This window comes from Glycine soja, chromosome 6 (genome assembly GCF_004193775.1).
Source record: "Glycine soja cultivar W05 chromosome 6, ASM419377v2, whole genome shotgun sequence".
NCBI lineage: Eukaryota > Viridiplantae > Streptophyta > Magnoliopsida > Fabales > Fabaceae > Glycine > Glycine soja.
The window spans coordinates 14195268-14221971 of NC_041007.1; the positions used below are offsets into that span (position 1 = coordinate 14195268).

The following is a 26704-nucleotide window of genomic DNA, read 5'->3' on the forward strand; positions in this document are numbered from 1 at the left end:
TACTTAGAAAAGAAAACACTACTAAAATTTAAACTAATTAAATTCTCCAATTGATATATTCCACATCTTTAATATCGTAACAAAGAAAAAAGCGTTAGTGGATTGAATCTAACAAAAGATATTGTAATGCAACACGAATCTCTTTTGAAAAATTACTTATATTTAGTGTTTGATAATATCTTGTCTTAAAAAAGAATATAGAAGAAAGAAAAAAAGTTTAAAGCATGTGGCAGTACTATCACTTTGCTGTGCTCTCTTTGACCACAAACTTGCACCGACAGACAGCATCACATAGCCTTGGTCGTTAAGTATGAAAAATGCCATTTTCTTTTGTTAGTTTCTCGTTTCACGGATCACAACAATTTACATCTTAATATATTTCCATATGGAATTGATTTTCATTAGTTGCCCAAATGATATCAAAATTTGCATTCAAATTAAAAATAAATAAAATAAAATTACACGTTTCTCTTCATTTGCATCGGGGACAACATAAAAATGTTAGCATCCCTGAAGTCTATACAACACAACATCTTCCCTTGTGCCCTTAAACGCGTGGATGTTTCCACTTTCCAAAGCCTTGTTTTTATTTTAAATAGATACTACAAACATGTTGGGAAAATTTAGAAAGCGGTATGTATATTCAAATTAATATTTTATTTTAGTGTTAAGATAAAATTATTCGATTAATATATAATGTGATATCATTATACGGGAAAGGAATAAAATTTCGTTATTTTAGTGGCTTACTTATTTTATCATTAATCCATGGTGATAAGTTTCAGGTTGATTTCGGCGTTCACACTTATTTGCTATACCAGCTCAGCAGGATTTCTCTTCCTTCATCACGAGACACAACTTTGTTTTTCAACTATATAATTAATTTCACTTGTTTGTACATGCCTATAATATATATGTTTGGTCCTTAAGTAGTAATACAATATAATTTCGTTACTTGGTATTGGATACGAATTTATGTATTTTATAGAAGGAGCTAAAAGAAATATTTTTCTCACAAGAAAATATAGGTTGAAAAGACAAAGAAGATTAAAGTATTCCGAGCCAAAATATATAAATAGCCATAGTGCCATACAAAGATTCATGTCCTTTGGATTCCTCCAATTTTACCATTGGTCTCGTGAACCCAACTCTCTCTATGTAACTTCAAGTACGTGACAAAATTCTTCTCCAATCCAATCACATGCATTATGTAAACGTCAGGAAATAAATAGATTATTTAAATTTAATTAAAATAATACTAAATTCTATTGTAATGTTTATTTTGTATAAACTTTCTTACTTATTAAAATGAAAAATTAAAAATATTTTTAGAATGTTAAATCCATTCACTTTTTCATTTAATACTTTATACGTACAGTATAATATTAAACAGTTGACAAAGATTAAAAAAAAGAATATAACATTAAGACTCTTAAACAGTTAAAATTATCAAATAGCAGCACAGCCATTTAGTGCCTATGAAGCCCTAACCAAGTTCAACCTATGACAATTATTAATTGGCCATGTCATAATGATATACTATAACTCAAACTTTTGTAAACGATCAGCATTTTTCGTGATTACGAAAACTAAAACCAGCATCATCGTTGTATTGGAGTTTAGGCGTAATCACATCGAGATGATTCTGTACAAGAAACAAATAATAAAGGCTATATAATAGAATTGTTCATTACTTCATAAAATAAATAAAAAGTATACAGAAGTGGACATCTTATGAATCTGTGATCCCACTACGATAGTCGAAGAGCTCGTGCCGCTGTAACTTGTGTAAACTATTAAAAAAAAATGACGCAATACGTGGTGCTAGGATTATTTTTGAGCTTATGTTTGAATGTTTAAAGTTGAATGAAATTGAATTAAATGAAATGAAATAGAAAATTAACATCACTAATTTATTATTTAGATTTTTTTTACTGAATTATTTAGATTTTTTTATGTTAGGTTGATTTTTTTTCTTTCTCTCTCGTATTTAAAATTGAAAAGGAAAAAAAGAGATATATATTAATATTAAGTAAAGCCAAATAGAATGTGGGTATTTTATTTTATAGTTTTAATTTTAATGCAGTATTAGTTGAAAGATTTTTCTATTGTTATTTAATTAATTTGAAATCAATTCAAATATGTTTTAAAAATAATTATTACGCAAATTAGTTATTTTAATTATATTATAATCTATTATTTGATAAACACAGTATGAGAAACTTCTATATTACCACAATATTTCAATTGAGTATATTGAATACATATTAAAGAATTCAAATATATATTAATGTAATAATAAATTGATAAACATATATAATAGATTATCTGTTAATTTCTATACTTAATAAAAAAAATTAGATATTATATTTAATAAACATAGTGGTTCATTTTATTCGAGAGTCAATTTTACTTATCTTTTATATATACTATTACGTTTTATTGTATATATTTTTAGGCAATAATTTTAATAACAATTATGTTTTATTCTAATTTAATAAATATCATAATTAATATTATAAGTTAAATTGAGTGTTCAATGGAATTAAATATTAATTTTATTAAATATAATATGCAGACAGATTACAAAGGTTAAAAATTAATATATTTTATCAAATAATTTTTTTAAACAGTTAAGAATAATAATTTTTTAATATATTAAAACATGCATGTAACATTCATTACATTTAATAAATATTATTTTTAATATATTATAGACAATTCAGTATATGTATATATATATATTATAGACAAAACGACTAAACATTAAGTCAATAACATTAATTATTCTATTTATTAAATATAAAATGTAGCTAAACTATTTTATTTTTTTTACAAAATGTAGTCAAACTATTAAATATATGAATTATGAAGTAAGATATATTATATTTTTAATATCTTTAAAGATAGTATAAATTATCAATATTGATCAAGTAAGTCTAACTCACTTAAAATGCATAAGTTGATGTAAACTTAACTTGATTTTTATGGATAAATTTTTTAATAATATTAAATTGATTTGAGTGAAACTAAACTTATATATAATTAAATTTTGAGTTTAAATTTAATAAAAAAACGTGATTAAAAAATGAAACATCGCTAATGCTTTTGTTTGGTTGAAAAAATAGAGAGGGTGAAGAGGAAATAGTGTGGATCACATGTGATTTCACATTTTCTACACTCTATTCTAACTCAAACATTTTCATTTTATTTCATAAATATTTTAATTATATTTTTCGCTACAAATTAATTATTGACAAAGTCAATAAATAATTCATACTTAATTATAAAATAGTAACAAAAAATACAGTATATAATTAAAATTAATTAATTATAATATTTATATTTTAATAATATTATATTTATTAAATACGAATATAATTAAATTCAATGATATGATTAAATATTATATTCGTTAATTATAACACATTTAATAACTTTTTATTAAATGTAACAATTAATTTAAAAAGTTAAATAGACATGATAAATGTAATAAATATGAAACTAAAATTAAAGTCAGCATTTAATACTTATGTTTAAATTATATATATATATATGGATTAATAAAACTTAATATCCTGATTTATTTCCATATTTTTTAAGACATTTTTCCCCTTAATTGACAATGTACCCTCCTCTCCCACTATTCTATATTCACTTTTTTGTGTGAGCCTATTTTATAATTTATCTACATTTTATAATTATTTTTATTTTCTATTCAATCTTTATTATCTCCCTTATTACTTTAACTTCTCATTTTTTTATATTTACTTTAAAAAAATCTAAAAACAAGCAAGAAATTTCACGAGTTTATTATAGAGAGAAATTCCTATTTAGTCTCACTACTCACTCACTAGTGCCGAAAGTGGAAGTAATCAAGTAACTCAAAAAAACTGAAAACTGAAAACTGATCCCCAAAAAAGAAAAAATAAACTGACCGCGCGAAAAAGGAGCACGTAAGAACGCAAAATAATCACAAAACGACACTTTCCATTCACATTCCATTAATTGCGTTACTTTTTGAGTGAATGAATGAGTGAGGCAAAGCACAAAACCCACAACCAGAACCTTCTCTTTCTTCTTCTTCTTCTTCTTCTGTGTTCAGCTACCACTATCTATATATGAACATGAATCTATCTAAACTCCAACACAGTAACTGAAAACTTTCCCTGAAACAGCACATAATATCTTGCTGCCAGTGTGCACTGCTTCCACATTCAGTGTTAAAAGCCTAATTCCATATTCACCACTCACTTGTTCATTCTACATTTAGTGTCAAAAAGCCTTTTGGATTACCATACCCATTTGGTGAAAGACCCCATCTTTGGTTGAAAGAATGGGAAGTAGCAAACCCAGATCCTTCATTCTCCTTCTATTTGTGTTCCTTTGTGTTTTTGCAACGGCACAAGAACAACAGCAACCAATAAAAACCGTTGTTGTTCTGGTCATGGAGAACCGTTCCTTTGACCACATGCTGGGTTGGATGAAAGAGAGTATCAACACACTAATCAATGGGGTCACAGGAGATGAATGCAACCCGGTTTCCACCAAAAGTCCAAGAAAAGATTCAATTTGCTTCACTGATGATGCAGAGTTCGTGGATCCGGATCCGGGCCACTCGTTCGAGGATGTGTTGCAACAGGTATTCGGTTCCAGTTCCGGTTCCGGTTCAATTCCTTCCATGAATGGATTTGTGGAACAAGCATTGTCCATGTCTTCTCCGAACCTCTCTGAGACTGTCATGAAAGGGTTTAAACCGGACTCTGTGCCGGTTTATGCTGCTTTGGTTAAGGAATTTGCTGTTTTTGATAGGTGGTTTTCTTCAATTCCGGGTCCAACACAACCCAATAGGCTTTTTGTGTACTCAGCAACCTCTCATGGCTCAACAAGTCATATCAAGAGGCAGTTAGCGAAAGGGTATCCTCAAAAAACAATCTTTGATTCAATGCATGAGAATGGCCTAGACTTTGGGATTTACTTTCAGAACATACCAACAACTCTGTTCTATAGGAATCTTAGGAAATTGAAGTACATATGGAAGTTCCATCAGTATGATTTGAAGTTCAAGAGGGATGCTAGAGATGGGAAGCTTCCACCCTTGACTGTGATTGAGCCTAGGTACTTTGATTTGAAGGGCATACCGGCAAACGATGATCACCCGTCTCATGATGTTGCACATGGGCAAATGCTGGTTAAGGAGGTTTATGAGGCTCTAAGAGCAAGTCCTCAATGGAATGAAACGCTTTTTGTCATTACATATGATGAACATGGTGGATTTTTTGATCATGTGAAGACCCCTTTTGTCAACATTCCTAATCCAGATGGGAACACCGGACCTGCTCCCTATTTCTTCAAGTTTGATAGGTTAGGGGTTCGGGTGCCAACTATTATGGTCTCTCCTTGGATCAAGAAAGGGACTGGTAAGCTCAAAATCTGCATTGTTTATCCTTTTTTAGCTTCTCTACTCTTTGGTTAAAACAATTATGCCTATTTTTTTATGGTAGAGATGTCAGACAATTGTGTCTAATACTTCTTCTATCATGAGGCTATGGCATGTTTTTATTCTACTGGATACTACATTAACTTTTCTGGGACAATCATTGTCCTTTCTGCCTATGGGTATTCCGGTGCCATCACTTTGACAAGATAGCCTTGACTTTGAGATGCATTTAGTTGGTTGATTTTTCTTTTCTAGAGCCTACAACTACAAGACCTTGTTTGTCCTTTTCCTTGTGTTTTGAGTAGAGTAAGGATTAAGGATTGTTGTCTTCTTGTCAAATTTAGTATGTAAACTACACATTGATTTTGAGCAATGTGGTTATAATGGCTTTGGTTTACCTAATCTTATTGAGTGCATTTGTTAGATTCTGAAGCTTCAGCCTTCTTTTGATTGGTTTGACATGCCTACTAATTTTATTTTACTACTTGGTCTGGTTTCTCAGTGATAAGTGGCGCCAAAGGACCGGCTGAAAACTCAGAATTTGAGCACTCTTCTATTCCTGCAACCATAAAGATGATTTTCAACCTTTCCTCTAACTTTCTGACTCACAGAGATGCATGGGCTGGGACATTTGAGCATGTTGTTGGGGAGTTAAGTTCACCCAGAACAGATTGCCCAGGTATTCAATGCCCTCCCTATGTCAATTAGTTGAATTCATCAATAATAATACATTTAAATAGAATTACAACATAGAGGAATAGCCTGAACCAAAAAAAAAAGGGAGACGGGAGGCTTTGAGCATGTTAGATTCCCTTCTCGCTTTTAAGTTTTAAAAACTGATTTCTAAAACAATTTCACTCTAATCATCAATCAATTTCTCATCTAAAATCTATTTTTTTCAAAAACAGTTGAAAGATGTTTTGTTATCTTCTCTTTTCATTTTGTTCAACCTCTCTTTCAGTTTTACTATGCTTTGTGGTTTGCACCACCCTCTACTACTTTCTGAGTAACCTTGTTTAATGGCATTTTATAGTCTTTGAAAAAAGAAACCAAACACACCATTCATCAACTTGGGCTATGAAACTTACCCTATAAAAAGCTTATAATGTGTAACAAAGTATTGAGGCAGGTTTATATGTGTATTCCAGTGACTATGCCAGACGTGACACCTCTAAGGAGCACTGAAGCAAAAGAAAATGCTGGCCTTTCTGAGTTTCAGAGAGAGGTAGTTCAATTGGCAGCTGTTCTTAATGGGGACCATTTTTTGAGCAGTTTCCCTGATGAAATGAGCAAGAAGATGAGTGTGAAGGAAGCTCACGAGTACGTGCGAGGAGCTGTTTCAAGATTCATAAGAGCCAGCAAGGAGGCCATCAAGCTAGGGGCTGATGAGTCTGCTATTGTGGATATGAGATCCTCTCTCACTACTAGATCTTCAGTTCATAATTAATACAAAACAAAACTCATAAACAGACAAGAGCAAAGAAAGTTGTGTGCCTATCTCTGTATCTAACTATTATAGTTTTTAGGTTATCTGATCATTCTTGTGCTAGATTTTGTTAGGTTTGTGAAAGTGAAATGCAGTAGAATGGCGTGTTTGATAGAAGGCCGTGCAAGGACGGGAGGTTTCTCAAGGTCTCTGTTTGAAAGAATATAAGGAAATTAAAAAAAAAAAAAAAGAGAGAATGATGTTTGGCTAGTGAGTAATTTCGAAATGGAAAACTCCAATGCTGTTGTACAAAGTACAAACACATTATAAATGCAGCTCCATAATTTTGTTTTGAATTGCTTGTATTCTTATTTGAATTTCTTGAATGAAACTGAATCGAGTTTGCTACATAACATTTTGTTTCTTTATGGTAAATCATTTGATTCATTGTTTTACTGTGTAAATTGTAATAAATTTGGTGGTGGCCATTCTGGAAGGATAGACAAAGGAAAAGCATTACTTGTTTCACCAACTGAAATGTGATGTCACAGGTTCAACTGATTGTTGTGTGAAGATTTTTTTTTATAAATTTATTTGATCTGGCATATTACAGTCTGCATGAACCACGAATCAAATCCAACAAAAGTATTGGACAAAATTATAAAAAAAAAAATAATGGTTCTTGGCACCAGTGTTGCATTTCTAAAAGCTCAATGGTAAAATTATTCCTAACGCAGCGGGGATTACTTAAATGTATTGTCTCGCTCAAGGAGGCGACTTAAGAGGAAAAGGAACAGGTGTGCATGAACAAAATGACACCATAATCAAATTCGAAATTCAACGACAAGTACTCAAGTAGACAGATACCAATTCAAAATTTCCAGCCACTCATATCAGCTTATAAAGAATATGCAGAAAGGAAAGATTATGTTTGCTTCTGGAGTTATACATCTTAAGCCAATATCCCACTATAGTCAATAACTGTTTACAAACCCCACTTCCAACATAGAGAGGAAATATAGTCCATGGTAAAAAGGGAGTATTTGCAGTATACTCAATCCACCAGGCAGGGGATAGTTATCCTTAAAATGTGAAAGGTCGCACGAAGAATACTAGTTCTACAACATGCAGAATTACAATGAAAAATGACACCAGATCATGACCGGAACTCCTGCCACAGAACATTGAAAAGCAAGCGGGCACGTTTGGAAATTTGTAAATTTTAGAATTGGGAAGTAAAGAAAATTGCAAGGAATTGATGCTTTTTCCAGTCAGTCCTGGACAACTGGACTCTCTTTTTCATTTTTAAATTGGAAGGAAGAGCGGAGGATCCACTCCCCGTTCCTATCTTTTTCTGCTTTCAATTGGCAGACAAAGTTTTAAAAATATCTTGAAAAACAAGATACTGATCCATTTCCTTATCATTTTCAATCTTTAACTTTTAAATAAAGAAGTGGAATATACTTTTCACATTAAACTATGTAACCACCTTCTCATTCCATTCTCAAATATTCCTCAAAATCAAATAAATAGATCTGAAACATAAAATGCAGTGTATTCAGCTAAGGAACAAGCTATAAGTTGCAAAATTTGGTAAATAGGATCAAGTTTCATCTTCAGACCAAATACAGGCACCCTTCTCTAAACTTCAAAAGACAGTTGTTAGTTACAATTTCTGACAATCAAATGAATGATTCCATCAAATAGTTGTTAGATATTGGCAGATTGCTATTTTATAAAATTTATGTGACAAAAATCTACAAAATACAAGACATTGGATAACCATTTTCAGATAACCTCTCATCGTTAGAGGTCTGAAACCATAGGATGAGAATGTATTGAGAACTTGAGATCCACTGATGCAACTTCAGGTGGAAAAATATCAAGCATTATTACCATTTACTGTACTCTGAATCAGGTTTCCATTTTTTGGTACCACTCTACAAATTTAAGTACTCGTCCCAAACTTCAGGTTGAAAAAGGACTATGCCATGTTGATATATCAGTGATAAGATCACGCAGTTGATCTATGAGTGTCTTTAGGTGCAAGTTCTTGTTGGCAAGCTCCTACATTTATAAGCAGAAGTTCAATGTTTACCACTGATATAATTAAAAAAAGAAGATAGCCTATCAACCATTTCAGTCCAGAACCTAAATATTGTTGCCTAAAGACCCATGGGTACCTTTTTTTCTTAAGATAAAGTGTTTTTCTAATCAATAAGTTTAAAAAATTTATATAAAAAAATGACATTTAAAAAAAAGAAAAAAACCTAAAAACCTATTTTACTGTTTTCTAAGAAGCTAAATATAGAATTGTATCGTATAATTATTTTTTAAAAGCTAATACCAATGGGTCATAAATTGTTTCAGAAACAGGCTAAAAACCAAAAACCCATAATAAGAATGTCATTACTCATTAGATTCCGTTAACTGTATCTTGACATAACATGATGCAAAAGTAAGTGTTTATGAATTCGAACAAACTAAAGTCTGAGCCTAATCGAGAATTTCAAATCTCAGACTTTGTAAAGAACATCACCAAAGAATAGAGGTAGAGAAAAACAACATTTATGATTTATTAAAGCCTGGTTCAAACCTACCCTTCTTAGAGAAGAGGCTCGCTCCTCCAACTTATCAATTTCAGCTTCATCAGCAGGGCTAGCAGCTGAACTGGCATTGAATGCATTTGCCTGCAATACTAACCACATTAGTTTAACCCGGAAACAAAAGCTTCACTTGACAAAATTTAGTTGTAAAGCTCACAAAAAGATGTACAGAAATGAAAAAGAATATGTGAAAGTGTCTACCAATATCCTTTAAGCATCAATTTACAGTCTACATTAGGGAGAGCTTGTCTATCAATATCCTTTATGAGTCATTTTCTTTTACAACAATCATCAATAACTTCAAATTCCAGTTGATGGTGCCACAATATAGTAGAATCATATTTGGCAAATTATGAATTTATAGAAAGTGATTTATCCAAGTCATTTTGATATCCCCTTATAACTGTAATATTTCAAGGATGTGTTTATAATTAAGTTTTTCATATAAAGCTCAACCCTGATTTTTTTTGCCCATATTTTTTAAATGACATCCAATTGAACCTTAGAATAGAGAGTTTGTATAATCTTTTACCTTCTATGAGAGATATCGAAGGAATTAAAATTGAAAATTCACAATCCATTAGCTAAAAATCTGGTTAGCAAAATAATAACTAGTTATTTACTATTCCAGGGTTTTTTAAGTAATTAAACATGGTCAAATAGATGGGCAAAAGTTATTAACTAAGCCACTTAAAGCTGTAGTCAGCTCTGGAACACTTACAAGGGTGTATGCATTGGAGTTTTCATACTTTTCATTATATTAGTGAAGCACCATGAGTTAAACTTGTATGGTTCAACACTCGGCAATTTAACCAGCAAAACTTACAAAACTGTGGCGAAAATTTAATCTCTTGTGCATATGCAGAAATCACCCTGTATGGAGTCAATAGGCATGATTTGGTAAGTTGAAGTAGTTGAGTTGCTGATTATTGAATGACAATAGGTATATTTGTATTACCGTTGGAGCACATTGAATGTGAATCCACAGTGAGACATGGATTCATGTTCAACATGTTTTGAAACATGTGATAGCCCCAAAACACACACTAAATGACGTTTCTGCAATTGACCTATAGTTGACAGGAGTTTCTTACATTTTGGCCACTACATATTGAAGGACACTTCATTTTTTAGGATTATGTTTCTGAACTCTGATCTTAAGCCGTTTCAGATTTCCATTCGAGGTGGTGGACTCCTCCCAATACTGCCTGCCTATTGTCCTTTGCTATAAACACCAACATTTCAGTTTAAACCCCTGGTGCCAACAAGGTGCTGCCTTGGCATCAATGAATGTTAGAATAATCAAAAAGTGATAGGTACCAATTTCAAGGTGGAAGATCTTAGTTTTTAATGTATCCAATGAATATGCGCATGAACAATTGACAGCCACAACACATCCTAAATATCAAAAGTTGAGTTTTCAATAGTGTGTTATGGTGGTGCAATAGTGCAGTTGCGACACAGAGCAGCAGGGTGCCACTACAGTGCTCACCATTGAAGAATGCTTCAATGTTGCAGCCACTTTTGCGGCAGAAATAGCATGGATTGCAGTGGGATAGAGCTGCGACACTGAGATTCAAAACAAATCTACTAGGCACAAAAGTCAAAACAAATATCTTATGACAGGGTACCCAATTTAATAAAAATTTGTGTTAATGCATCTGTCTTTGAGTACAAAAATCAGGAACACTATTCAAGAAATTACATGCCTTTCACTGATCAAAAGCTGCTAGAATATGCAAAAATGATAAAAAGAATCATTTATTGACATCGTTCTTCGCATTTAATAAGTAAACTAAATACAGTCAGTAAAGAAATTCGATCTCATAGTTACTAATAAGTGAAGTATTTGAGTTAAACTCAAGTATTTCATACTGAAGGAAATTTCCTCCATTTCTAGTACTAGATTTTTGAAATCTTTTCGGATCTGAATCCAAAGAGAGTTGGACTACAGTAGTCACTACACCGATTTACAATCCAATCCATCGGATCATCATCCTTTTATATAACATCACATTTTTGCACCATTTATTTCTCACCCTCTCACAGTTCAAAGCAGTTTATTGCATTTATTTTTGGCAGATACTAACCTACCAAGAGTTCACAAAATCCACCAATCAGCGAAAACAATTGACTAATGAAACATTTAACCAAACTGAACACATTTCAGAGCAAAGCAACAGAAAGAAAAGGAGCGAAATTAGGTACTACCTTCTGGGAGTTAGGAATGGCAGTGAGAATGGTGCGAAGCGCGGCGACTGCCTTCTTGTATCGGGATCGGGCCTGTTCGAGGGCGCCTCCGCCGCCAGCAGCGGCGGTGGTGGCGTCGGCGTGGTGGTTGGAGTTTTCGGAAGTGGCGTCGGCGTTGGGGGAGGAGGAGGCGGAGGGAGAGGTGGACCACAAAACGGGGTTGCAGAGCTCGTCGTTCATGGAAGAAAGGATCTGGAAAGCATTCTCTATGGTTTCTTCCAAGTACTTCTGCCCTTCCATCGCCAACTCTTGCGTCGTTTTGGATTGTTGTTCTTCCATTTCTGAGCGCCAAAACGTCGTTGAGATTCAGAAATCGTAAAACCCTAACATTTTATTTAAGGATTGAAAATACTGCCAAAGAGGCCAGCGATAGAACAAAACACACTCAAGCTCACAGCTCACAACAAAGAAAACAGCGGGACTCGAACCTGCTGCGGCTGAAACTCGGCAGATTTCAAGTCTGCCTCCTTAGCCACTCGGACATATCCAATTTCTTCAAATTTTACTCATACACAATTTTCTTTATTCTTATATTTTCTTTTTCCTTAAAAAGCTATGAAGATAAAGTATATATATATATATATATATATATATATATGTGAAAATATGCGTTGAATTTTATTAGGTAAAATTGCACTTTTAGTCTTTCAGTTTATCTTTAATTTCAGGTTTGGTCCCCCTATAATTTAATTTACAAATTTAGTCTCACAGCTTTATAAATCCTTGTAAAATTGGTCCTGAAAGTCCAATTTGGACGTTGACCGTTAACCTCAGACGTTGACTGTCACGTGTCAATATCACATGTCAACATCTGAGTGGTTTCCTGTAAAGACTTCACTTTTTATAGGTAAAATTGCACTTTTGGTCCTCCAGTTTTACTCCAATTTCGATTTTGGTTCCCTTATAATTTAATTCACACATTTGGTCCCCCAGTTTTATAAATTTCTTTATAAATTCAGCCAAATTTCATTACGGGAGAAGTTGTATTTCAAATTTCAAACAAAAATATCATTGTCATACATAGGTCACTTAAGCAATCGTATACACATACTATCGCATGGGGGAGCAAAAAAATAAGAAAAAAAAGAAGGAATTATTACATAACCTTTTCAGACCCAGGTTGGAATTCATGCGCTACTTTTTCAAGTTGAACAACCCCGGAAGTGAGAGAGAGACAAAGAGTGATTTTTTTCTCGGTTCCAAGTAAGTGAAAAACTTGCAATGAAAAAGAAGTGCAAGATTTATCAAGACCTACCATTAGGCATGGCAACGGGGCGGGTCGGGGTCGGGTTTTGTTTACCCCACCCCTGCCCCCGACTCCCCATTTCCCTCCCCGCCCCCGCCCCCGAAACCAACGGGGGTGTAAATACACCCCATCCCCGACAAGGGTCGAGTTTTCCCTGCCCGCCCCGTCCCCGACATTTTTATAAAATTTTATTAAAAAAATATAATTTTTCATAAAATAAAAAATATAATTTTAAATAAAACATAAAATTCAATTCAACACTAACATAAAATTCAATCTAATAGTTTCATATTTCAATGTGTTATATATATTAATTATTAGCGGGGCGGGTTCAGAGACGGATTCGGGACGAGTATTGAGAATTTCATCCCCGACCCCGAACCCGAATTTGGCTATCGGGGAAAACCTGACCCCGACCTCGGTCAACTCGGATTTTCCCCGTCAAAATTGGGGCGGGCCCCACGGGTTCGGGCCTCGTTGCCATGCCTACCTACCATGTTTTTAGCACTAGTGGCTAAACCATTCAAAAGACCAATTTTGCTGGAATAATTTATAAAGAGATTTATAAAACTAGGGGACCAAATGTGTTAATTAAACTATAGGGGGACCAAAATCGATATTGGAGTAAAACTGAAGGACAAAAAGTGCAATTTTACCTACAAAAAATGAAGCTTTTATGGGAAACCACTCAGACTTTGACACGCGGCAATCAACGTCTGAGGTTAACGGTCAACGTCTAAATCGAGCTTCTAAGACCAATTTTGCAGGGATTTATAAAACTGGGAGACCAAATTTGTGAATTAAATTATAAGAGGACTAAATTCGTAATTAGAAATAAAGTGGGGGACCAATTTTGCAATTTTACCTTCTTATTATTGCACTAAAAAATAGACATTTAATAATACCACCGTTCTTGTGTAAAAGAAATAAATGAGAATATTTTTTCCTAAATATTAGAAATATATGATAATCTTTAAATGCATCAATTGTTAATTTTCTTTTTTATTTTTATTTATTGTAAAGACTACTAATGAAATAAATCATACTTATTGGTGAAAAAAATTATCCGTTGAATAATAAGTAATTACATTAAATATAATTACCACTTAATCCATTTGAGTCAACGGGTATTTTTGAAATAAAATTTAAATTTATTATATTATTAATTAAAATTAACCAAATTAATTATTTTTATTGGTTTTGATGAATTGTGTATTTATTTCTTATATATAAAAATAGAGACAATATATATTAGTAAACAATCAATTTTGTCTTTTATTTTATTCTTTTTTCGTATTTTTTATTTCAAGTAAGCAATACATTATTTTGACCATATATTATAGTATTGGTTGAATTTTATTAGAAATCATTTATTTTGATGAGTTTTACTTCTCATTTAACAAGTCTCCTATTTTTATTAGTTTTCAATAAATTTTAATCAATATTAAAAAAAATATCAGAGATTTTTTTAGATTAAATTACACTTTTGATCCTCATAATTTTTTAAATTCATGATTTTTGTCCTTTTAATTTTTAATGTAACATTTAGTTATCCTAATTTTATAAATTCATAATTTTGGTCTCCAGATATATTATTAATTTATAATTATGATTATTAGAGATATTAAATTATTTATAAATTAAATAAAATTAGAAATCCTTAAAAACTCTAATAAAAGAATATTAACTCTAATACAATGTTATTGACAATGGAGTTGTGTGTGATAGTGGAGGTAGAAGAGATATTTGCAGAGAAGAAAAAAATGTTATAAAAAATTAGGATTAATAATTTTTTATTTAATTAATAGTTTTGATTAATTTATAATTAACTTAATAGCCCAATTAAATAGAATTACTTGTTAACACTGTACTGTACCAGGAGAATCAAAATCATCAATTTATAAGATGAAAGAGATTAAATTGTACAATTAAAATCTAAGAGATCAAAATTATGGATTTGAAAAACTAAAAATAAAACAAATTATAATTTAATCTTTTTATTATTATTGAAAAATAAAAATGTTAGAGAATATAATGCTAATACATTTCGTCTCAGGTACAGAAAAATAATTAATTCCTAAAAATTATCCTTTGTCTTTGATAAGATCATTTGAAAATTGTTGAGGGTCAAAGTTGAAACATTAATTACAACTTAAACAATTTTTTCTCTTCTATCCTTTATTTATTTATTTTTTATCAACTAATTATTAATTGTTAATTTTTTAAAAAAATTGAATCCATGGTTTTTTCTTCACTTTTTTTTCTTTTTTACTATCCAATCAATTTTATTACTCCATCCTTTATCTCTTAAAATACCTTAATTTGGTCCTATAAGTTTTATTTTGATTCGTTAAAGTTTTTTTTTCTAGATCAAATTGGTTTTTTATTAGTTTATTATACAATTTAGTTAACTCATGAATAATTTTTTTTAAGAGAGATATGATAAGAGATTAAAATGATACTACTACTTTTTAAACCTGGATTAAACTGAAACCTAAATTTTATATAAGGAATTAAAATTCAATTTTTTCATAGTTTTTTATTACTCTTTCCGGAACTATGAACCTCTGAGAAAGGATCAACTTCCAAAGGCTGGAATTAACTTTGGTGCTGCTTGGGAAGTAAAACTAGAAAGAGAAAATGATGGAGCAAAGGTTACAGAGGGTGGAGAATGAGTCTGATGAGTAGTCTTCTACCTCCTCTTGCTTCTTCTTCTTACATAAACACAGCTCCTAAACTGAAAACTACTCACACTCCAAACCTTGTACTTGGACAGAGGGTCCTACCTAATCTCCTCTCTTTGGCCCTTGCTGTAACCTTAGCCTCTCCTTTACCATCTCATGCAATCCCATCCCTCAATTCTCAACCCCCTCCAATCTCCCTCACCACTCCCTTTTCTCAATCCAAGAATTTGGAGCTTGGACTTGAAAATGGGTATGTAAATTGTAGACATTCTTCATGGCTTGCCCCTTTGGCCTCAAATTTAGAATTCACATTTACTAGAATACATGTTCTCAGCCTCAGAATTATGCTTATTTTGGGAGCATATAGTGACTTTATATAATGTTGTATCACATATAATGTTGCTTCTTATAGAAATGGATTGCATGGTTGATAATAATACAACTGTTTATTATTAACAATATTTTCTGTGTACCACTTCTCTTGCAGAAAAATTAGACCTTGCCCATCAATCAATCCAGGTTGTATATCAACAAATCCCAAGTCATCATCTTTTTCGTTTCCTTGGCTTATTCCCTCAAATTCCTCGGATGATGCTATTCAGGTTTCTAAAGCATTCCTTAAAACAGTCAAAAGTGTCCTCTATTTTCATTATCTCTATTTTGACTGTTTATAATTTTCTTGGTGTGCTAGTTTGTATGTGAGTTGTGTATAGCCATTCCTTATGTGCATTTCCTATGTTTTCTAACTTTATATTATTATCCTTATTATTATTACTATCATTTTCCAGAAACTACGTGAAGCAATCCTGAAGACCCAGAAAAATGTGAAATTTCAGCCTGTGGAAGATACTCCAGATGGTAATACAAGCTTAGTGTAACCTGCTTTATTCAGGTTTAGATCAATTTAGAATTATAGCAAACTAGAAACAGAATAGGAACTTATAGGGATGCCAACTAAATAATAAATATAGAAGAAAAGGGAGAGCTGCATTTTTATCAGATTGTGGAACTAGAATCAGGAGGGATTAGATCTTAGTTCTTAGATGTTAGATTTTAGATTATTGTATCCAAGTCAGGCCAATTGTTGAAGAGATTAACAAAAGTGCTATCTTGCATGCCGCAGGGCATACCTTCACTTTACTAAAATTAATATGCAGGTCAATATCTACAAGCTGAAGTTGATGGAGGATTTGGTAGAGATATTCTTGAGTTTCTGGTGAAAGGTGATGTGGTTGCATACAGGTGTGTGGCAATGAAAGTAACTTATGTGTACCCTTTCACTACTGCATTCGGAGATTCAAAGGGTCAAGAAGCAAGACTGAAGCAAATCAATGACCAGTTGGGATGGTATGCTCCAAGTTTTGATTCCATGGAGGAATAGTGTTGTTTCGTTCTTTCGTTGGTTTAGTTCTTTGATTGGTGCCTGTCTGAATCCTTAATTCCTTTAATGTTATATTTTGCCTCATTATGTGCAATTTTATGGCTTTTGCAACTTAATATTTTAATGCTCAATAATCTTAGACTCACCATTGTAGATTTTTTTTATCAATTATTCTATCAGTTAGTTTCTACAACCATTTGTGTTAGCTTTTGCTGCATTTCGCCTAGCCTAATTGTGTGGTAATTGCCTTAGAGCAGCTGGGAAATATACTAAAGATATGTTTATTCACCAAATTTACTTAAGGTAAAAAAGACTCTATGAGAAAAGTCGGAAAATATAGCAATAATGGTTGTTGTGTCCAGCCAAAAGTAAAAGCATTAAACTCAGAGCACTGTAAATGGTGGAAATTTCTCCTCCTGTGAAGGAAGTTTCAGAGAGAGGTTAAAAGCTATATAGGCTTAGGGGTGCATGTGTTTGAAAAATTGCACTGAATTGAAAACATGGTGCAACAACTTTTTGATGCTTTCACATTTGCATTCTGCCTCTATAGTGCCTCTGGGAGATGAAAAGGCACCAGAAGCTGAAACAAAAAACAAGACTTTTTGAGAGAAGTGAAAGCTTCTAAAAGTGTGAAAAATAGAGTATTAAGTAAATCTTGAGTGTGTGAGAAAAATAAACCAGCTTGAGTATCATTTCTATGACTTCTAGTATTTGGATGGAAGTGGGTCTCCTTAAGAAACACTATATTTTGTAGGGTCTTGCTAACCAATGTCCTTAAGGCATTGGTTAAAGAATTAAAAGAAGAAAATATTGATTGTAGAAATTATAGGAGAATATAAAAAAAAGTCATAGAAAGCACAATTTTACGCATTTTAATAAAAACCTTTCTCTTTTTAATTTCTTAAACAATATCCTAAGAGCTGGTTAACATTTTCCTATTTTGTATTTCTTATGTGAAAGAGTATTAATATAGTGAAATATTTTTCAGAATTTGTCTTGTTTCTCTTGGTATTGGAGGATTTTTCATGTTAAAATGTTAATGTTCTTTTTATGCTTAAGATCTATTTTATTAAATGAGTTATTGTTTGTCAGACTCCTTTGAGATGTTGAGTTACACGTGCAAGCTTGTTGAGCTCAAGAATGGTACACCCTCCCCCTTAGTTTGAGGCTATGTTTAGTTTCAGCTTTCAACCTATATGAGAGAGCTTCTACAAATTAGTTTATGCATAAGCTAATTTTATTGATTATTAAATTGTTGTTCTTCCATTTCTCCTTCAAATGAACGGGATCTTCCTCTTTCTCTTATACTCCCTCTTACTCTTCTTGAGTTTTGTTCCTGCACCTGACATTCACTGGCTATTAGTTTTTGTAGATGTAAAATATTTAAATAACATGGCATCTTATAATTTGGCTCCTTCAAGAATCTGATGTTAACTTCACCTGGAGAGTACTTATTCTTTCATTATTCGATTCTTTGAAGTATATGATTTATGCTGAATTTCAGCTCTAACATTTTAGCTTCAACTTGGGAGTGGTTCTTACTTCTTATATCCTCATTTGATTAATTGACCTGAAACTATTTGAAGTTGGTTGAATTTCCATGATAATAGTTTTCTTATGAGTATTTCATTTAATATTTAATATAAGTATTAAGTAAAAAAAATTGTGGTATTTAAATGACATGAATTGAGATTTGAGACCGAAAACAAAGGACAGTAACATTATTGTGGGCTATCTAATCTAATGGTGTGTGGTGGATCGTGTATTTAATTTCCCTCTATATTTTCTAGCTATTTGCCTTCTGGCAAACTCGACTGGTGTAGCTTTTGTTAGAGGTTTTTGAGGGCAATTGCTTCGTGCACCTTCAATGTTGCTCCCTGCATCTTTTTAAGCTTTCGAAACACTTATTTTGAAATGTAAAATTACATTCTGGAATTCCGGAATAGGTGCAGAAAGCAACTGTGCAGGTGCATGCAGGAAACAATTGCCGTTTTTGAGTTTTGGGGCTTTGGGTTTCTTATGTTTTGTTATATTTTTTAAGAAAAACATACTTATTAAACTTCAAAGTTTAATAAGTATGAATTTTTTTTTATTATTCTTTAAAGACATTAAGAATTAATTAAAAATATTAATTTAATCTGATATATAAATTTCAAAGATAAGTTTCACAAAATGAGAAAATACTTAATTATGTAAAAGAAAAATTCATACAAAGTTTCTCTGTCTTTTTAAAATGATGATTCAAAATTATTACGTAGAAATGAGAAACGAAGCAGGAGTATGCATTTAGTATTTGGTAGTTTTCCGTTTAAATATGTCTTTTTAATGCGCAAATCAATATCAGTCATCAGTCAAATATTAAAGTATCTATAAGGTATAATTACTTAAATAAGTTACTTATCACATAGATTTTAAAATTTTATACAAAAATTTACTCTAATATTAAAGTTGTTAGAATAAATATTTAACTTGAGTTACATTAAATTTTATAATTAAAAAATAATTTTTTAATTTATAAGAATAAATTAAACAACAATTATTTTTATAAATAACTTACTTAGATAAATAATGAACTGTCAAATTATCTGCTATGATAAAAATTTATTAAGTTATATTACCTAATTTCAAGTAAGTCATCCAGTAATTATTTTGTAAATACTCTTACATATGCCAGGGTTACCTGTTTTCAAAACACTTTTTTCATACGAATTAAGTTAGATTATTTTTTTTATAAGTAGTCATTTTATGGCCCCACGTTAATAACTTTGAATCTCATTATGAATCTATTTTGAACCTAAAAGAGTTGATATTTTTGAAATTCCAACGCCATATCTTCGACTCTACGTATCATATTTTTTTCATGGTAGAAAGCGAAGGAAAACGGCCACCACTGGTATCGATATAGACCGGAAAATATCCAATGGCTTGAAAGTAATTTCAATGTCGATATTTGTCTACGATTTTTATTCTAGTTGTAATATCATTTTATTTTATAACTTAATAAATAAATATTTTATTACGTATTTTAAACTCTGTATGATTTTGGTCTCTAAATTTTTCCATCACCTAATTTTATTTTTTTAGATTAAGTAAAAAAATGATCATTCTATTAATTTCTTCTATTTTTCATTAATTTTTTTGTTAAATTGATTCAATTATTTCGAGTTTTTTTTTTTTTGTGTTTAAAACAGTTATCAAATTCTCCTTTAATGTCAGCAAGACACTATTTTTCCTGTTTTTGAAAGTTGAAACGGTATTTTCCCGGTTACTTGTGCATTAGTAATATTTTATTATAAAACTAAGATTTTCTAAGCCAGTTTTCATTCTTACTAGAAAAATTTACCGGCTCAAAAACTTTCACATACAAAAAGAACAAACACTACACGTGTTGTAAGGACACTGAATTCAAGAACATCATAATTATTATTTCATAGTTCAAATCTAATTAACGACCACAAATATTTAAATAAAAACACGACTTAAAAGTTTAAAGTGTTAAAGATTTTTTTCAAATAGCAGGCCGACACAATTTTTTTTCCCTTTTACGTTTAAAATAATAAAGTGTCTAATACATGCATCAATTAACAGAGATTCCTCCTCCTCCTCCTCCTGAATATTTCGAGGGAGAATTATATTATTTATAGTGACTTTATCTGATTTAAATAAAAAAATTTCAGTGAAAAAATATATGTGATATAAGTTGTCTAAGTTTATATTCGATAAAACATTTTAATTAATTTTAAATCTTTTATTGATTTTAAAATTTATTTAATTGTTTGATAAATAATTTTTTTTAATGAATTTTTCATAACTCCTATCATTTTAAAAATATTATTTAAAGTAAAATTTTTTAAAATGTTACTTTTAATTTTTTTAATTTTTTTTTATTTTTAATATATTTATCAGTTTTTTCAAAATAAGGAATAATGTTCCTTGTACAATGTCATTTTCAATGGGGGTAAGGTAGGGCAGCACGTGACGTGACGCGACGAAACAAGTGTGAGGTTACAAATTGGTAACCAGGCACCACTTCAAGATAATTGACTGTACCTATTATAGGTCAATATGAGGTGCAATTGATAAGCAATAAGCAACAACCACTCTCTCGTATCTCACCTTCTTCTTCTTCTTCAAAACCAAGTTACATATTATAGAATCCTTAATTTTCCTAAAGTTAGAATTCAATCAATCAGGTGGAGATGGTTTGGGTGAATGAGAAACTGAAGGGGTTCGTGGGGCACAGATGGGTGGTGTTTGTGTGCGCGATGTGGGACATGTCGTTTGCGGGGACATCTTACATGTTCGGGAGCATATCGCCGGTGATAAAGAGCAGCATGGGTTTCAACCAGAAGCAGGTGGCGTTCTTGAGCGTGGCTAAGGATCTGGGTGACAACGTTGGTCTTCTTGCAGGCAAAATCAGCCAGTCTTCCCCTATTTGGGCTCTTATACTTGTCGGAGTTGTCCAGAATGTTGTCGGCTATGGCCTTGTTTGGCTCATCGTCACTCACCAGTTCCCCGCTTTGCCTTTGTGGCTGGTATGTTCAATTCAACAACCAATCTCTCTCATCACTTTTTTCTATGTTCTGTTTACTTTTATTAAGGACGTGTTTCTCTTCTGTTTCTGAAACATATTTGTCTCTCTCTACATCAAAACTAGTTACTGCTTGGTAGATCGTGAACAGTTTTGGATCAGTGGTCTTCTTTCCAGAAATATACGATTCTTTCCCCTGTTGACTTTTGCTTTAGTCCCTTCATAATTAATTTCTAATCACAATTAATTTTTTACCTTAAATCAACATCAACATGTGAAACTAAGTTAGATATTTCAACACCCAATCTTTTTAAACACCTATCTACACTCGTCAATTATCTTTATTTCTTTCTACCTATTAACTATAATACCTATCATTTTTTTTCCTTTAATCACTCTCACTAGATGTCGACTAACATGTTATGTTTCTAAGCATTCTTTTCCAACTCTAATAACTACCCATCCTAATAAGAGAAAGAAAAGGTTTATCTGGTTTTCATAAAAAAAGGCTTATCTAATTAAATTCCAGCATTTTTTATTTTGTGGCAAAAAAAAAATTGTTCATTAATTAAAGGTATTTTAAAAAAATAATACAACAAACAATTAAAAGAGAATCTTATAAAAAGACAAACAATTTTTTTAAAAAAATCTTACAAAAGACAGGAGTACCACATACACCGATACACGTATTATATGAAAAAGGTTTTATGATTAAGACTTTCGAGTGTTTGGATAAACCTTAAAGGGAAGAATAAAATATGTTTTTCGTGTGTTTATAATAATTTTTTAATTTAGTCTTTATATATACAATTATTTTTAATTTAATCTTCACTCAGTGTTACTTTTGTTAAATTATCTTATCTATTAACTATAACATAATGAGTACATATGAATTAAACTAAAAAAGAGACATACCTACAGTGACAATACTATATTCTTTTGTTCTTATAAGTGACAATTATTTCTAATTCAGCCTCTATGCTTAACACGACTATATATCAAACGAATCACAACTTAAAATCCACTTCTCCTTGCTTGAATTGTTTTCAACATGATTGATTACATGTTGGGTTGTGCTGCGTGTCCTCACACACACATGGAGAAACTTCAGCTCAATATGCTGGTAAAATTACATGTATTAACCAGGCTCTGATTTTCAGCTATGCATTCTAATCTTTGTGGGACAAAACGGTTCAACATATTACAACACAGCAGCACTAGTTTCTTGCGTGCAAAGTTTCCCCGAGAGCAGAGGCCCCGTGGTGGGGATATTGAAGGGCTTCGTTGGCCTAAGTGGCGCAATTTGGACGCAACTAATAGCCATGGCCCAACTCCCTGACCAGGCCTCTCTCATTTTCATCATAGCAGTTGGACCTGCAATGGTTTCATTAGCCTTCATGTTCATCATAAGACCGGTCGAGAGTTATCGACAATCTAGAGCCTCCGATGGGACTGGCTTCACATTTATCTACAGCATTTGCCTTCTCTTGGCTGCTTACTTGATGGGAGTTTTGTTGCTGGAAAACATGTTTGATTTGGACCAAAGCACCATCACATTGTTTGCAGTTATTTTGATCATTCTCATATTGCTTCCTATCATAGTTCCCATTCTATTGGTTTTCTTCTCTGGACCCCAAAAAAGTGCTGACCAAGAATCCCTCTTGGAGCCACCAATGCTTGAAGCAACTAAGCCTAATAAGCACTTTGTTGGGGAGAGTAGTTCTAGCACTACCAAAGTAATCAAACACGTCGAAAACGAGAAGAGTCCTTCGAAGCTAGAGGTGCTTCCTCTGTCGTCAGAAGGGCCAAGGGATGTTTTTCAGTGTCAAGCTAGACTGTGGCAAGCTGTTACCAAAGCTGTGAAGAAAATCAAGCGAAGAAATGGGCCACATAGAGGAGAGGATTTCACCTTGTCACAAGCAATGGCCAAGGCCGATTTTTGGGTCATGTTCTTCTCTCTTGTCATGGGCTGTGGATCGGGCTTGACAATCATAAATAACATGGGTCAGATTTGTCAATCATTGGGAGACAACAATGTCAATGTTTATGTGTCGGTTATCAGCATATCCAACTTCCTTGGTCGTGTTGGTGGCGGCTACTTCTCAGAGGTTATAGTAAGGTACAATCTCTACTCTTCTTTAGAAATCTAGTGTATCTTCCAAGAATATAACCCATTTTAGCTGTTGAAACTTTAAATACTAAGTACTTATTTTAGTTCTTTACAAAACCAATTTTTAGGTGATCTAAGTTCAACTAATTTTCATATGACATGTAATTGGGTGTTATCAATTCTTTCTCTCGTACCTGACAAACTTGAATACATGTCATATAGAGATTGGCTGGAAGTCTGGGATCATAGACATGTGGCTGTATGAAATTACCTAATAATTTTTCCTATTTTTATCCCCTCAAATTTGTAATTTTCTGAATTTACAAAAGGATATTTATCTTGACAAGAATGGTCTATGAAATTATGAACACCTTTTATTTCTCTTTCTTTTCTCGTCGCATCATATCATCTATTATATTTATTTATACTTGTTTTTCTTCTATTATTCATATCTACACTTTTATCTTGAATCTCAATTCTACAAATGACATTTTAGAAATTAAATTCCATGGACTAAAGTGGGAATTACTTGTGTTTATGTTAGAATCTCCCACCTTGAAACACATAATCCACGTGTGTCTTATTGCGTGATTTTTTAAACAGGAGTTTTGGGTACCCAAGACTTGCTGCATTGGCAGTGATTCAAGCAGGGATGTCTTTGGGACTTTGCTACTATGTATTTGGTTTGGCTGGTCAAGTTTATGCGGTGGCCATATCCAATGGTTTTGGGTATGGTGCCCACTGGTCAATTGCTTTAGCAGCAGCTTCAGAGCTATTTGGCCTAAAAAACTTTGGAACTCTCTACAATTTTCTCACCATGGCTAGCCCAGCAGGCTCTCTCTTTCTATCTGGATTTGTAGCAAGCACAATATACGACTATTACGCGGAGCAGCAAGTGAAACACCGAATGCTCACTGGAAATAACAATGACTTGCTTCTTTGTGAGGGAAACATTTGCTTCTCCATCACATTTGGAATTTTAGCAGTAGTTTGCTTATGTGCAGCATCTTTGAGCTTGATCGTTGCTCACAGAACAAGGAAATTCTATGCACAGCTTTATGAAGAGTCTCAAACTTAAAAAGTGGGAGCAAGCATAGGAAAACTTGTATCAGTTACATCTTCCAGTTATCAAGGGAATCAATGGAGACTGGAGAGTATCACTACGGTTTGAATATTGTGTTGAATTGTTGTGTGCATATACTCTGCCTCTCTTATCTCTCTTTTGGGCTCTTAAGTTTAATATTTGTTAGAGAAATGCTAGTAGTACAATTTTTTATTACTTTTTTTGTTAGGTGAAATTCATGTGTATCCTATTAGATATATGAGTTTCATTTTTATTTGATAGGTCCTATTTATAAATGAGTAAGAATCACATGAATTTTAACGGATAAAAGAGGGCATGAGAAAGACAGTGCTAGAAAATTTGTTACTAGCACTTCTCTGTTTGTAATCTTTTTTCATACTCCGCTCCCTTGTTGATTTTATACATGCTTGGGAAGGAAGACTTGTTATGAAATATGTTATGTGTGTTCCCGTGTATGTAAGGGCATTTGTTTATTGGATCTTAAATCTACGTTCAAATTTGTATGTTTATCCTTCCTTGGTTTCTGCATGGGTGTACAAATTGTTATACATTATCTTTGCACAAGATTTATGAGAGCTAATTTAAAAGGCAAATTATAAGAAGGTAACAAGTTACAGACATAACAAAACTGCAGTAAACAAAGAATGGAACTCAACACCATATACTCTGTAAGACAGAACACGTGCTTCCGTGTGTCCTCCTCCCCATATTAATTCAGGGTCAGTATCAATATGATATAAGTGTTTTTTAGGGTTTCTCTATTGAAAATATAGTTTTTTTTTTAGTTAAAAAGCTCCCAAAAGAAACTTTTAGCCTTGTATCCAACAAGACTCTCAATCTTGATTTCTTCTCGACATGACGACTGAGGTGAACAACATGTGCACTCCCTATACCAAACGTATGTAACTAGAAACAAGGGAAATAGAGCTGATCTTAACTTATATAAATACCTTTTTTTTTATAATGACTTGGTCATTTTTTTACCAAGTGAAATTAATTAGTATGTGAAGTATTTTTTACTTTTTATTATTGACTGAGAAAGTAAAAAAAAATGAAAAAAAAAAGCGTATAAAGTTTGCACGTATATTGAAACACATTTGATACATTCTTCTTAAAGACTAAACGACTAATTGGACTAACGCAAAAATTATAGAAAATGATAGCATTAATGTAAATAAAATAGTAAAATATAAGAGAATTTATTTAGACGATTTGTTCTGAAAAACTCCCCTTAAAGAAAAAAACGACCACAGTGGGAGTCGAACCCACGACCTTCTGATCCGAAGTCAGACGCGCTAATCCACTGCGCTATGCGGTCTTTAATGTTACCTTGTATCTCTTATATAATATTATATAAAATAAATTTTATATTTTATTCTATTTAAATGGTGTTCTTGCAATGTTAATATGTAGAATTAACATATCCTATATTAACTATCACTGCTCTGATCAATAAAAAGAAAGACATAAAAACTAATAAGCATTCAATGATTGGCTGATGGAACAGACCAATCCTAAGTTTCAACAAAAAAAAAAAACCGAAAGAAAATTAACAATCATTTAGTGGTTAATGGACTTTCATAATTAGCATAAGTCAATCCCAATAAATCGGTCTCTCTTGCAAGATAAATTGGGGTTTGGATAAATTGTAAATTAGTAAATCCCTCTTTACCCTTGTGAATGTGAAATATGTATTAAACTATGAAAATTCTAGTGCTTTAGCCGTTGGAAATTTTTCTGTTTAAATTTTGATATAGTTAGATATTGAAAACTAATTATTTTCATGCACTAGATATCAATTGCATTTTATCATGGCTAGTTCATGCATTGGAAGTTTATCTTGCTCAGTCACAATTATCTTGTGTGATACAACATTTGATATTCCTGTCTTTTGAGAAAAAATAATTAAAAAAAAAACTGATGAATTGGTTGAAGAGAAACCGTTT

General features: G+C 32.1%; 4 protein-coding genes and 1 non-coding gene across 6 annotated transcripts; 3 read left to right on the forward strand and 2 right to left on the reverse strand.

Annotated features, from left to right (window-relative positions):
- The first annotated feature begins 4011 nt into the window (after positions 1-4011).
- On the forward strand, positions 4012-7276 carry LOC114416147 (non-specific phospholipase C6-like). The gene is made up of 3 exons (XM_028381017.1): positions 4012-5420; positions 5943-6119; positions 6589-7276. Exons 1-3 carry the CDS (start codon positions 4337-4339, stop codon positions 6885-6887), a joined length of 1560 nt encoding a protein of 519 aa, XP_028236818.1. The 5' UTR covers positions 4012-4336; the 3' UTR covers positions 6888-7276.
- A 1126-nt stretch (positions 7277-8402) lies between these two features.
- On the reverse strand, positions 8403-12263 carry LOC114416148 (mediator of RNA polymerase II transcription subunit 30-like). Of its 2 annotated transcripts, XM_028381019.1 has the most exons (4): positions 12151-12255; positions 11684-12003; positions 9467-9556; positions 8403-8933 (listed from the first exon to the last, which is right to left on the reverse strand). In XM_028381019.1, exons 2-4 carry the CDS (start codon positions 11999-12001, stop codon positions 8835-8837), a joined length of 507 nt encoding a protein of 168 aa, XP_028236820.1. In that variant the 5' UTR covers positions 12002-12003; positions 12151-12255; the 3' UTR covers positions 8403-8834. The 2 variants fall into 2 exon arrangements, with proteins under 2 accessions (XP_028236820.1, XP_028236819.1); XM_028381018.1 differs by having other exon boundaries at positions 11684-12263.
- Positions 12264-15528: 3265 nt separating this feature from the next.
- Positions 15529-17226, forward strand: LOC114416150 (thylakoid lumenal 17.9 kDa protein, chloroplastic). The gene is made up of 4 exons (XM_028381021.1): positions 15529-15902; positions 16140-16254; positions 16441-16510; positions 16810-17226. The coding sequence occupies exons 1-4, from the start codon at positions 15640-15642 to the stop codon at positions 17031-17033; spliced, it is 672 nt and encodes a 223-aa protein (XP_028236822.1). The 5' UTR covers positions 15529-15639; the 3' UTR covers positions 17034-17226.
- A 3914-nt stretch (positions 17227-21140) lies between these two features.
- Positions 21141-25236, forward strand: LOC114416152 (protein NUCLEAR FUSION DEFECTIVE 4-like). Its single transcript, XM_028381023.1, has 3 exons — positions 21141-21568; positions 22725-23683; positions 24278-25236. Exons 1-3 carry the CDS (start codon positions 21233-21235, stop codon positions 24750-24752), a joined length of 1770 nt encoding a protein of 589 aa, XP_028236824.1. The 5' UTR covers positions 21141-21232; the 3' UTR covers positions 24753-25236.
- A 766-nt stretch (positions 25237-26002) lies between these two features.
- Positions 26003-26076, reverse strand: TRNAR-UCG. Its single transcript has one exon. It is a non-coding gene; the product is annotated as a tRNA-Arg (tRNA).
- Between the last annotated feature and the right edge of the window lie 628 nt (positions 26077-26704).

What these genes read in the sequence shown, in the direction of transcription:
- LOC114416147 (XM_028381017.1), top strand. Translation starts at nt 4,337, where the DNA reads ATGGGAAGTAGCAAACCCAGATCCTTCATTCTCCTTCTATTTGTGTTC. An exon ending in TTGGATCAAGAAAGGGACTG is followed by an intron (nt 5,421 to 5,942) that starts GTAAGCTCAAAA and finishes CTGGTTTCTCAG; the next exon opens with TGATAAGTGGCGCCAAAGGA. An exon ending in ACCCAGAACAGATTGCCCAG is followed by an intron (nt 6,120 to 6,588) that starts GTATTCAATGCC and finishes TGTGTATTCCAG; the next exon opens with TGACTATGCCAGACGTGACA.
- LOC114416148 (XM_028381018.1), bottom strand. Translation starts at nt 12,001, where the DNA reads ATGGAAGAACAACAATCCAAAACGACGCAAGAGTTGGCGATGGAAGGG. An exon ending in CCATTCCTAACTCCCAGAAG is followed by an intron (nt 9,557 to 11,683) that starts GTAGTACCTAAT and finishes TTAGTATTGCAG; the next exon opens with GCAAATGCATTCAATGCCAG. An exon ending in GAGCCTCTTCTCTAAGAAGG is followed by an intron (nt 8,934 to 9,466) that starts GTAGGTTTGAAC and finishes TTATAAATGTAG; the next exon opens with GAGCTTGCCAACAAGAACTT.
- LOC114416150 (XM_028381021.1), top strand. Translation starts at nt 15,640, where the DNA reads ATGAGTCTGATGAGTAGTCTTCTACCTCCTCTTGCTTCTTCTTCTTAC. An exon ending in GAGCTTGGACTTGAAAATGG is followed by an intron (nt 15,903 to 16,139) that starts GTATGTAAATTG and finishes CTTCTCTTGCAG; the next exon opens with AAAAATTAGACCTTGCCCAT. An exon ending in TGTGGAAGATACTCCAGATG is followed by an intron (nt 16,511 to 16,809) that starts GTAATACAAGCT and finishes ATTAATATGCAG; the next exon opens with GTCAATATCTACAAGCTGAA.
- LOC114416152 (XM_028381023.1), top strand. Translation starts at nt 21,233, where the DNA reads ATGGTTTGGGTGAATGAGAAACTGAAGGGGTTCGTGGGGCACAGATGG. An exon ending in CCGCTTTGCCTTTGTGGCTG is followed by an intron (nt 21,569 to 22,724) that starts GTATGTTCAATT and finishes TCTGATTTTCAG; the next exon opens with CTATGCATTCTAATCTTTGT. An exon ending in TTCTCAGAGGTTATAGTAAG is followed by an intron (nt 23,684 to 24,277) that starts GTACAATCTCTA and finishes TTTTTTAAACAG; the next exon opens with GAGTTTTGGGTACCCAAGAC.